Source organism: Danio rerio, chromosome 18, assembly GCF_052040795.2.
Source record: "Danio rerio strain M-AB ecotype USA chromosome 18, GRCz13ab, whole genome shotgun sequence".
Lineage (NCBI taxonomy): Eukaryota > Metazoa > Chordata > Actinopteri > Cypriniformes > Danionidae > Danio > Danio rerio.
The window spans coordinates 36,797,773-36,810,275 of record NC_141038.1 but is presented as its reverse complement, the minus strand read 5'-3'; the positions used below and the strand labels follow the sequence as shown (position 1 = coordinate 36,810,275).

Below are 12,503 nucleotides of genomic sequence, written 5' to 3'. Positions count from 1 at the left end.
ATTACATAAACCAAAACCTAAATAATTCCATACCTTTGAAAGCTGGACTCGCCCTGAATAGAGCATCTTCTTCCTCATCAAGAACAAATGCAAGTCCTGGAGAAGATAACATACAGCTTTCAGTAAAATGTAAAAAAGGACAATTGAAGAACAATTTAATTCAAATTTGGTTGCTTCCCTATTGCGCTTACCTTGATATTCAGAAAAACGCTGAATCAGTCTTCTTGTGTTTGTAGGGTCAGCCTTTTTCTTGCGATACTCGAAGTAAGAGTACATTTTACTTGTGTTGGGTGGGTATTGGTTGTGATGTGTGACAGAGTCAATCTCAGAGAAAGTGTCCAAAATAGGAACTCTATCAATCTGAGAGACAGTGTCCGTCTCAGAGACAGTGTGCGTTAAAGGCACACCATCAATCAGAGAGACAGCTTCAGTTTCATAAAAGGTGTCCATTGGAGGAACATCATCTGTTGGAGAGACATCATCAGTATCAGAGAAAGTGTTCACTGGAGCAACACCTTCAATCTGAGAGAAAGAGTCAATCTCAGAGAAGGTGTCCATCACAGAGACACGGTTTGTCGGAAAGGAGGTGTCAGTCTCAGAGCAAAGAAATGTCTCAGAGACACCATCACTCTCATGTAGGAAAACTACCACAGAGACACCGTCATTCCCAGAGAAAGTGTCTTTTGGAGAAACACTCTTGACCTGAGAAATCTGGTTATTCTCAGAGGCAGTCTTAGACACTGTGGCAAAAGAAGAAAAGCTGATTGCTCTAAGTAAAAATAAAATTCTTTAGTTAGGGCTGGGCGATAAATTGATTTTATAAATTAACTAGACTGTGTAGTTAACATTGATATGTTTGAATGAAAATCGTTTTTCACTCAAAACACATGTAACGCTTCTCACTGGGATTATTCACATTGCCATAAACACACAACATGGCAAAGAGCAGGGGAGAACTCTGGCTTTTTCTCAATTCTATAGAGAACAAACTAGGTTACCTCAGAAGAACGAACTCAGAAATCCACAAGAACATAGAACGTGTCCTTTGAGAAATGAGATGTTGCATTTTTCCTGCATTATAACATTGTTTACTTTTAGATTAATCCAACATTTGTAACGATCGACTCCTGAATCATTCAAATCACATGTATGAAAACATTTTGTCTGCCCTGTTTAATATTTAATGATGAAGGGAAAAGTTGTGGAGGCACCTAAATGTTTTCTTCAGGGTTTCACTAAGTTAAATTTAGGACTTTTTAAGACCATTATGATTTTAATTTTAGATTTATACAGAGCTAAATGCTCAAGGAATTTTCGTTTCGAATATCCCAGTTGGAAAAGATTTTCACTTGACCTTTTAAAAGAATTATTATTATCACTTAAGTGATTGTAACTTAATATTGCAATAATAATAATTTATTAACAAAAATATATGTCAGGTCAGTAGTAGTCCTCAATAGTAAATAAATGGAGAACTTTTAGGCAAATGTTACTGTAAGGAAAGTAGTTAAATGCTATTTTTAAATAAAAAGCCTATTTGAGATTAGGATTGGTGGTGATTGGTATTGGTGTTAATAGCAAATTTGACTAGCTATACATAAACAAAAGAAAATTATGATGTATTAAAAAGATTTAAGACCTACAGCATAATATTTCAGTAGATTTAAGACTTTTAAAGGCCTAAAATTTATCTTTTGAGATTTAAGACGTTTTAAGATCCCTCGGATACCCTGTTTCTCAGGTTATTAAAGTTGTCTTCTGTCACTACTTGTACACATTCAGTGTATCGCTGCACAATTAATCATTTAAACATTGATATCTCAATTTAAACACCTATGCAATATAAATTGTAAAATTTGATGATTTGTATATGTTTTGTAATCCTTCGTTGCTCAGCATTCAAATCTGCGTTTGATCGAGACTAGAATTCAGTTTTTACCATTTTTATGTACAAAGTACTGGAATAACAGTTTATAGGTCACATATAAACACTGACGTTTATGGTAAAGATTAAAATCACAGTTCGACCACCAATAAATGCTTTTAACTTGACGCTCAAAAAGGAAAGTTGCAGTAATTACATTGTTTAACCAGTAGGTGGAGACAACCAGTGGTCAAAGTATGCCACTAAATAATTAAAATCATGCCACTGAATAAGTAATATGATACATCTAGAAATGAAACATGAAGTTTTTTTAAAGCGTGCCTGACCCATTTATTTATTTAGCATTTTCAGCAACAGCAGCGAAGATCATTTTTCATAGTACTGATTATTTTACTATTTATATTTATTCAGATGGTTATTTTTATATATATTTTTTCAAGTTATGTTTGTTAAACAGATCTATTGATATAAAAATGGTCATATAATTAATTTACAATGCAGTTTGTTAAGTAATATTTTCTGTCTTTTAGTAGAGATATTATATGAGAACCTTAAAAAAAGCTCTGTTTACCATATAAGTGGGTCTAATTGGATTTGCATTGTAAAAGTTAAATAAAAGTTAAAAATGTATTATTTTTATTTCAAATGTTAAGTTTTTAGTTATGATACTTCTAAAATCATTCCACATAAATCTGCAGATTTTTTACAAAACTCTCAGCAGAAATAGCAAAAATGTCTGCCCCTACTAATAGCTTTCGTAAATATCAACACTGTGAAACAAAACTTGGTCAGTGCAGAAGTCAAGCAGCCCAATGCTAATAAATGCAATAATATACAGCTCACTAGCCTAGTCCGAATAATTTATATGAACTGATATAGCACAAAATAAAAATGAATAAACCTCTGAATGTGTTGAAATGAACAGTTTAAAATAATAGGAAAATATATCATCTTGAAAATGTCCCCTTTTTAACATTTATGAGATTAATTTCACTGTCATTTTTAAAAATGGTTGAACTCATACTATATTATTTATCAATAAATCTTAGTCTGTTTTATTTTTAAATGACAGCAGGTGTTTCAGGAAAAGCATGTTTTATAAGTTAATAAATAATATTGGGGAATTTTTAAAAAGTCCTATCGCCCAGCCCTAATTTCAGTTGTCTGGATTCATCATTACATTAAAAAACAGAAACTGAATAATTTCATACCTTTGAAAGCGGCTGGACTAGCTCTGAATAGAGCGTCCTTCTCCTCATCAAGTACAACTGCAAGTCCTGGAAAAGATAATATACAGTATTCAGCAAAACATGTACATTTCTGCACTCTTTACAGCACATCTGGCTGAGAATATTCACTGTCTGAAAAACAGTTTACTTCAAATACAGTTGCTTACCTTGATATTTGGAGAACCGCTGGAACAATCTTCTTGTGTTGTTGCTGGTCATCATATTTGATTCTGAGGGAGAAAAATATCATTTAGCTTTTCTGAACAAACACCAAAGTCTTAATTTCATCATCTAATGAGTCTTCCACTATGGATGTGCATTCTTCAAAATATCTTCTGTTGTGTTCATCAAGAGGAAGGAAACTCGCAATGTTTTTTTACTGAAGTTTTATAAAATTTACTAAAAGAAGGAAATTTCCATAAAAAAAAGAGAAATGTGCTGGTAATTTTCTACCAGGACATTCTTTGTATTTTTACAGATTTTTTTCTTACAGTGTAGCTCACAATAAAGTGACATTTAATTTAAACATTAGCACATTATTTATGTAATGTGAGACAAGATTTATCTGTGAATAAAAATGTTCCAAAAAACAAAAACAGTAATTCATTGAAAACATTAATAATATAATAATATTATAATATATAATAGTATTAATATAATAACACATTTATAAGTAGTAATTTAATAGTAATACACCTAAAACTGTTAATACAGTTTAATACGGTTTGTATACTAGTATTCCACTGTATTACATAGACAGGCATTGCATTTGAGTTCTAAATAAAACAAATAGGCTTAACCTTAAACAGGTGTACTGTAGTAAAAACCTTTTTCTATATTCAAGTGTATATTTTTTTTTGTTTGTTTCCATGTATTAAATAAATAAACTGCCACTTTTCTAATTAAATGACATACATATACATATTTTAAACTGACAGGCTAATTCCTATATTTCACGATCTGAATCATAATAATAAATGAGTATTTTTTACACTAGTCAACACTTGATGTTTCTACAGTATCTCTGTCAGTGAGTCTGTGAAAGGTAAAACGATTTCTGCCTCCGTTTTCATTTCAAATTTAAAGGAGACTGGGGTGATAATTTAGTATACAGTTTATGAGCTAATTCCAAAAGTTTTAGGGGGGTTGAGTAGAAATATAGGGGGGCTACAGCCCCTCTAAAATAGGCCTAGCCACGCCCATGATTTATTAAACCTAATGACCTGTCCTCGACGCAAAACGACTAATTTTAAGCTTATATTCGTGACTAATTGGACACTGACGATTGAGTTTACTTCAGTAAAGTACAAAATATATTGAATACATAAAAATAATAAACATACAGTAAATCCTGGATGTGTTTGACTTATTTTGTACAGATATTTTAGCACATTCGCCATTTTCCTACACCACATTGATTTTAAATACAAGTATATAAACCTATAAAGCTTAAAAATGTATGTATACTGAGTTGTACATTGATTCTGGCAGAAATCCATCGGTAGTTATTTCTCGCCAAATTATCTCGTTTGTAGTTCATCACAGCAAAGCAAAACGATTATACGGCAGTTTGCAAAACAGGCGCTTATACTTACGTCAACATTCCAATTTAGAACGCGTTCTAAAAGCCCCGCCCACTCAGGGAGCTGAAAAAACCTTAAATGCGATTTGATATTTTCTTCTAATAGTAGCATTTTTCTCAGATTATGGTAGTATTATTTCTATTAAAGTGACAAAAAAGCTTTTCATTGCCATGAAAGTTAAAAAGCTGAGAAAAATGCTCATTTTAGAAGAAAAGTACAGACGGCATTTAGAGGATTTTGCATCTGAACTCTTTGTATGCAACCGTCATGATGCAGAACATACATAAAATAAAATACATACATACATATACAAGCACACAGATTATTATTATTGAATCATGTAAATATACTGATTATTATAGTTTTTATTACTGTTCTATCCTAAAATGTTGATTGTTAAATGTAGTTTATTCAGATTTTTTATTTTTGTATTGATTTGTATGAATAATATATGTCAAATAATATATTGAATATTAATGTAATCTATTGAATTTTATATATTGTTGATATTTAATTTAACTATTATAAATAAATATCATCTCCCTTTTTTTACACTACTACTATTTACTGTGTTTACTTTTTTATTATATATGCATATTACGTTTTATGTAAACTTTAGAACTGTTTTGGCAATACATTTGCAACATTTGTCATGCCAACAAAGCAATTATTGGATATATATATATATATATATATATATATATATATATATATATATATATATATATATATATATATATATATATATATATATATATATATATATGGGGGATCCATCATATTTAAATTATTAGATTGTACAGATTATTTGTTCATTATTAGAGATGTTTTATAGCCTTCTTGTTACTTGTAATTGAGGTCAAAGAATTATAAAATATTTTAAAATATTTACAGAAAAAACTAAAAGAGGAATACACATTTTTTTTGCCTTGTGTGAAACTTCCCAAGAAAAATCAACAACTTCTAAGCATTATCGAGTGAATCATTGCCAGTTTTACAATTTAAAAAAGAATTGTGCATTCATCAAAGTTAATTATTTTGTAAAATGAAAATCAACCCCAAAACCGGTTTCCAAAAATCATCAGAAAATTTACAAGTACAAAAATAGATGTACAAGACTTCCAGGCTCAGTGTTACAGAAAGAACACCGCGTTGAAATGTCTTTTCAAAAAGGTTTGAGTGTTAGTGAGTATACAGGGTGTAAGTGGAGGTTTGAGTGTCGGTGGATGTATGGTGTGTTTGTAGGAGTGGTATTGAGTGTCTGACTTATTTGTGTAGGGGTTATTTGTGTATATGTCAGTGGATGAACAGGGTGTTAGTAAATGTTTTTTGGTGGATGTTAGTGTATGGGTTATGGGTGGGTTTCATATTGTTGGTGGGTGTGGAAGAAGGTGCAAGGTACATGTGGATATGAAGATGTGGGAGAAGTGGGTTGGGGGAACGTAGTTGAAGGGTTGTGTAGTGGATACAGGTGTAGAAAGGTGAGTTGGATGAGAAAAGTGTGGTAGCATGAGTGGGATTGTGGGATCTAGGTGTATGGCTGTTGGAGGTTTGAGTGAGGGGTGTCGATGAGGAAGAGTGGGTGATGTGTATCTGGCTGTTTAGGGTGGGCGTTTACAGTGATCATAGATGTAGGTGTGTCACAGTACAGCTCTTGCCATGTAGCACTGCTATGTTTCTGTCACCGCTGTCCGCTGTTTCTCTCCCCTCACTTAATCCCACCCAAAACTCAACCTACACTTTCTACACCGTTTAATCCCTCTCATATGAGTTTGGAAATTCACAGATTCAGATATTATCTGAAGAGCAGATAGTAAAACTTTTTTGTTTGATGCTGTTTAATGGGACAAATTGCAGAGGGGACTGACAATCTCTAACAAGTTTTACATGTGGCACAAAACCAAAGCTTTGAGGAAGTGCAAAGATCGGCTGTGTATCAATCCTCTTGAAGAACAGACCAATTTCTGTCTCCCCTTCTGCTGTAAATGACACAATGTCCTGTATTTCTCCATGGCTTCCATTATTTAACTGAATGGCACTTTCCCTTTTTCTCTTAGACCGACAGTAAGCCTTGCTGGTAAAAACCAGACCATTATGGACCATCCTATTGTGTACTAGTACAATTTCTGGTACTTGTCTCTCTGCTGAGAAGAAGGCATTCATTTCCTCATCCTTTAACTGCTTAGTTGTGCCACTGTCTAAAACTGTGGTGCCCTGCCAACGCAGACATTTCTGCACTCTTGGATATTCACTGAATTCTCTGCAGAAGTTTAACACATGGTCACTGATCACATGTGCATCATATGCAACAGAAACTTGTTGACAATCTGAACAGCAACACTTTTAGTTCCGTGGATCAACTTCAAGAGACGTCCGTTCGCATTTTCAAAAACAAAAGCCGAGTGTGCCCACAATGGACCCCACAGTTTCACTGACTTCGCAAAGTGAGTGAGAAGATGTACATTGAAAGTCATGCCTGTCTCTTCATAGAGTAACTAAAATTTGACAACAAACTCAAGGGGCATGATGTCTGCTTTGTTGACTTCCTCATAGGTGACAGATTCCTGAAAAAGAAGGAATACTGCCAATACAAGTAAACTGAGATGTTTTAAATACAGAGTATCAAGCACACTTTCAAGACATGGCAAACAACAGAAAAGCAACCAAGCTCTCCATTCTGATGCCTTTCAGTACCTGAACTCCTCAATTGGCCTAGGCAAGCGGGTAATGAGATGTGGAGGTTGGATGCTTCTGATGCGATTTTCTAATACACGTAATGTGTCTGGTCTACCAATGTAATAGGGCTGATAACTACTCTGAAAAAAAGTTTCAGTAATCTGTCTGGTAACACCAAGAAGGACAGCATGCATATAATCAGGTACGAAGCCCCACACTACGTCAAAGAACGTCATGTTTATCAGTTGGGATGGACCTTTAACCCCTCTGACAGGCCTACCTCCAGCAAAGGCAATCTCCATATCTCTAATTGTAGATTTTGAGTCTCTGTCATCGTATCCTGAAGCTGACACAGTGTACTTTACTTGTCGCTCAACTAAAACACCTGGTTGAAGGCAGAAGCCATGTCCATAATAGCCATTAAATTGGGTCATGTTCTGCATTGCCGGTCTTGCTTTAGAATCTACACAGCAGCAGATGCCAACAATTTTGCTATTTATCTGAACACCATTTTTTCTCCATGAAACACCCTTAGAGCTGAGTGACTTTGCTTGTTCAGTAAATGGTTTCAGGTAAACTTGCATAGATGGCTCATGGCTTCCAAACCAAAGACCGGCAAAAATCACATGCTTGAATCTAATTTTGGGAGGCAGTTCATTCAAGTGTAGGTGTATTGGCCAAATAGAAAATTTTGAAGATTTGAAAACAGGAGACCCATCTGAATTAAAATTGTATGAAAAGTTGTTAGAATTTGACAGAATCCCTCCTGGTTTAGACAGCTTTTCATAAAATGCTCCATCAAATATGTCTGAGATAACATTCTCAACACTGTGTGGTCTGTCAAAGCGATAGCCGAGGTGCTTCTGTATTTCTGGATTTTCCAGAAGATTCTGGATTTGTGGTGCAACTGGCACATTGATAAAAAAGCTACCATTATTTAAAGTAGTGATGTCAACTGTTTCGCTGCAGGATGGACATTGATTTATGTTCTGGTCAGTGACTTGTTTTTGTGTGCCTAAGTGGCATTTGCAGGCCTGACAATAAAGGTGAAAGTCTACAATCTCTGAGTTGTTCTTGAAAACCTTGTTAAACAAATGTTTTGAACCTGGAACAACATCATTATCAAACAGAAAAATTAATCAGGGTCAGCAAGTCATCTAGTTGACAGCCAGTAATGTTATGCACAGCAGCATAAGTCATTATCAGCAGAAGAGCCTCAGCCTTTGTGATGGAGCCTGTAGATTTGAGAATATTGCCCATGCCTTTGTCCGTGCCAATTTTTTTAAGTGGATCATCACTTTCACTATCTGTTCCATCTGTGTCTTCAGAAGATGTGCTAAAAGTGTTCTCCTCTGGTTCGTCCAAAACAAATAAATCTGATAAATCTCCACCCTAGAGATTTATATATATATATATATATATATATATATATATATATATATATATATATATATATATATATATATATATATATATATATATATTTACATGCAGTTTAGTTTAGGACAGGATAAACAACTAATATGTATTGGTTGTACAATGGATGATTCATTGTATGCATATTGATAATGTGGTATATAAATATATAGCTTCTGAAAACTAAGCTCTTGCAGCCTAAAGGTTTGTTATAAATTCCATATACAATACACACATTTAATTTTTTATAAATAGCTTTTTGGTTTTGGGCATAAATTAGCTTTTCTTTTATTTGTTGTTAAGAAGAAATCCCAGAAGATGGGTTTTATGATGTTTTGATGAATAAAAAAAGTGGAATGAAAAAATATTCTCATGCATATTGAACCGAACCATGATTCTTGTGAACCGTTACATCCGTGTATATATAAATATATATATATATATATATATATATATATATATATATATATATATATATATATATATATATATATATATATATATATATATATATATATACATATACATATTTATTTTTGTTTAGATTTCAAATTCATAGCCTTAAGTGCTAAGGAGGGACACCAGCTGGCAATTTCTCAGACATAGAAAGACAAATTTGTTCCCCAAATGAAAAACAAAAACATTAAAAGAATAAAGACAGAAAGAACATATTACGTAAATGATAATCTTAATAAATTGATTAATTTAGGAGCAATTTTTTTTAAAAGGGATTAATAAAAAAATTATATATCTGTTTTTTTAAGTCATATTATTTAATTTTTTATTGTTAAATGTATATGAATACATTAACATGTACTTAATTTGAATTTTTGTAAGTTTTTTCTTCCATGCAAAACTTTAGACATCAGCTCACCTTTGTGAGTCAAAAAAAGCGGGTCTCTGTCTGCTTAGAATTTAGTGTAAAGAGAGACTATGCTGCATTATAGCAGACCTACTGTAACATATACCGGGTCTAACCCAGGGGTTTTCAAAGTGTGAGGCGCGCCTCCCCTGGGGGGCGCCAGAGCATGTCAGGGAAGGCGCGGGAAAAAATATAATATAATAAAAATATAATTATTAAGTTTAATTATTATATGTATTTTTTATTATATTTAAACGTTTTAATTAAACAAAGCAAAAAAAAAATAATACGTCAAATATAAGAAAACCTTTTTTACCCAGAAGGCCATAGCTGTGAATTCGCTTCTGTTTGGCAAGCCCGCCAATACAGGTATATGCCTGCTAGTACAATGGGTCGGTTTCTGAGACCCCCCCGATTCAAAGCTGCAATGAAGTTCACGGCCCTTTGGCCGCCGGGAAGAAGGAGGCGGAGAACCGAAGCAGTTTTAAAGTGATTTATTAATGACAGTGACGGCAGCCTCCTAAACCAAAACAAACGGACGGCAGCTCATCACGGAGACTGCCGTCAAACTGAAAGCAAAAGTAAAATATGTCCGGGTCCGGTCCTCTCTCGGCTTCCTCTGCCCACGTTCCTCCTTTTATGATCCAGGGCTCCTTCCGTGGGATCTGAGGCAGGTGTGCACCGCAGGTGTATCCACTCACGCGGTGGCCTCACTCCGTTCCCATGGCTCTCGGCCATGCCCCCTCGCCACAAAAGCCTTCAAGTTCAGGGCTTAAACCCAAAAGACGACGATATGATGATCAGTATTTGCGTTTAGGATTTACGTGGACAGGACCAGCTGATGAACCACGACCTTTATGTGTGGTTTGTCAAAATATTTTGGCTAATGACAGCATGAGACCCGCTAAACTTCGACTGTTTTGACTGGGATAGACAGTTCTTGGATCTGTTCTATTCATATTAAACCATCATCCTAGTTTTAAAAACGTTATAATAAAATACTTGTTATTACTCTGTAAATAATTGCACTTTCATGCAAATGATGATAAAAGTGAGTTAACCGTCTGACATCTGTCTTTATATATACTGTACAGGGCCGGAGTGGGACTCTTTTCAGCCCTGGAGTTTCAAGCCTCAGACCGGCCCACCTCAGTTCACCACTGACTATATTAAAATAAGGTCATTTCCAATTCAGTTCTAATTACACTATTACGTCTTTTTTTGAGAAAACAGCTCTTTTAGAACTTCAAATGTTCAACAACCCTTACAGTATTATGTCTTAACAATAAAAATGAAAAAAAAAAAAATTTTACTCAGACAAGGACCGAACCCAGGTTGGCCACGTCATAAACTAACGTACTAACCACTGTACCACAACAGCTATATGATGAATGGAGACTTATCAAGTTATATCATCATTAACCTGCAGGCTGCATCCTGCTCACGAGGCTACGAGAAAATAGATAAAAAGAGCAGAGCTGCGGTAAAATAAGGAAGAAGGCTGTGGTCAAGTAAATAAATAAATTATTTTTAAAAAGTGTGACTGCTGAGAGCAACAGATTCTGGAACTAGGGACACCGGCCCTCGCGGCCAAAAAACGGACCGGCCCACTGGGAATTTTCCAGGTCCTCCCGATTAGCCAATCCGGGCCTGATACTGTATATATATATAAATATATATATATATATATATATATATATATATATATATATATATATATATATATATATATATATATGTGTGTGTGTGTGTGTGTGTGTGTGTGTGTGTGTGTGTGCGTGTGCGTGCGTGTTTGGGTGGAGGGGGGCGCCAATAGATAAGTTGTGTCAAAAGGGAGGCCCACTGTCTTAGACTTTGAAAAACCCTGGTCTAACCGACCCAGTCCCTAGAATCGAAAAGACCCAATATTGTTTTGATTCAGTGTGAATGTGCCATTTTAAGTAGCGTTGATGTCATTACAACCCAAATGAAGTCTATCAATTCAAGTCAAAAATCACCTACAATATACTGTAATAAGCTTTATATATTTCAGATATTGTAATTTTTTTAAATAATTGTATAATTTTATAAAAAGACCAAATGGACTAATGAGATTTTATTAAGATTTATATTAAAACAAAATTCCGTACCATTTAAATTAACGTTAGCTATACAATCACACAAATGAATGCGCAAATGTGTTACAAACATTATGCTACATTAGGCCCCAAATTATTATGCAGAAGTTTAATTAATTTGTTGATTTCATTGTTATTATTTGTTTCTTTTGTTTTTTATTGATTTTTGTATTAAGACTAATTCTAAATAAAAAACATTTGATACATTTTTCCAGATCAACACTTAAATGAAATAATTATTATTAAAAAAGATTGTTCTGTAAAATAATTAGAAGTGACAAATTGTGAAAAAAATAGCTATGCTGAATTCAGTATCATATTTCTAGGTTTGCAGCAGAAACAATCAAGCAAATACATCATGCTTGTTTTTCTTTTTCTTATTTTACAAAGAGTTTTATGTCTTGAGTGTTTGGACTATATTGTGAATATAAAAAACTAGCCACATATATGTGTGTGTGTGTGTGTGTGTGTGTGTGTGAATCCAAAATGCATATGTCTTACATTGCAGTGTTTCCTCATTAGCGCAGTATTAGAAGTTGAGATTGCGTTAATGTAATAGCCTACGAGCATGCGGATCTCTTTGCTTGCGCTCCGATTTCCTCTGCTCGTGCACTTGTGCGCTCTCAAGTAAACACTGCTGAAGTGCGATTAAGTGCGTTAATGTAATGAGTATGTCTCCAGCATTTATTTGTTTTGCTAGGAATATTTATGAATGTGTCCAATAGACCTACAGAG

At 34.0% G+C, this 12,503-nt stretch overlaps 1 protein-coding gene across 7 annotated transcripts in view; it reads right to left on the bottom strand.

Moving 5' to 3' along the window:
• The window catches only part of LOC137488235 (uncharacterized), a 35,561-nt gene that overhangs the window by 1,229 nt on the left and 21,829 nt on the right, over positions 1 to 12,503 (bottom strand). For 4 of the 7 annotated variants that reach the window (XM_087293284.1, XM_087293285.1, XM_087293282.1 and 1 more), the window contains 5 exons: positions 3,282 to 3,344; positions 3,097 to 3,162; positions 370 to 464; positions 192 to 324; positions 34 to 96 (listed from right to left, as the gene is read on the bottom strand). In XM_087293284.1, coding sequence (XP_087149410.1) covers positions 34 to 96; positions 192 to 324; positions 370 to 464; positions 3,097 to 3,162; positions 3,282 to 3,344 — 420 coding nt within the window. Of the gene's footprint in view, positions 1 to 33; positions 97 to 191; positions 325 to 369; positions 741 to 3,096; positions 3,163 to 3,281; positions 3,345 to 12,503 lie in introns of all 7 variants that reach the window. The other 3 variants (XM_087293279.1, XM_087293281.1, XM_087293280.1) reach the window with 1 other exon arrangement.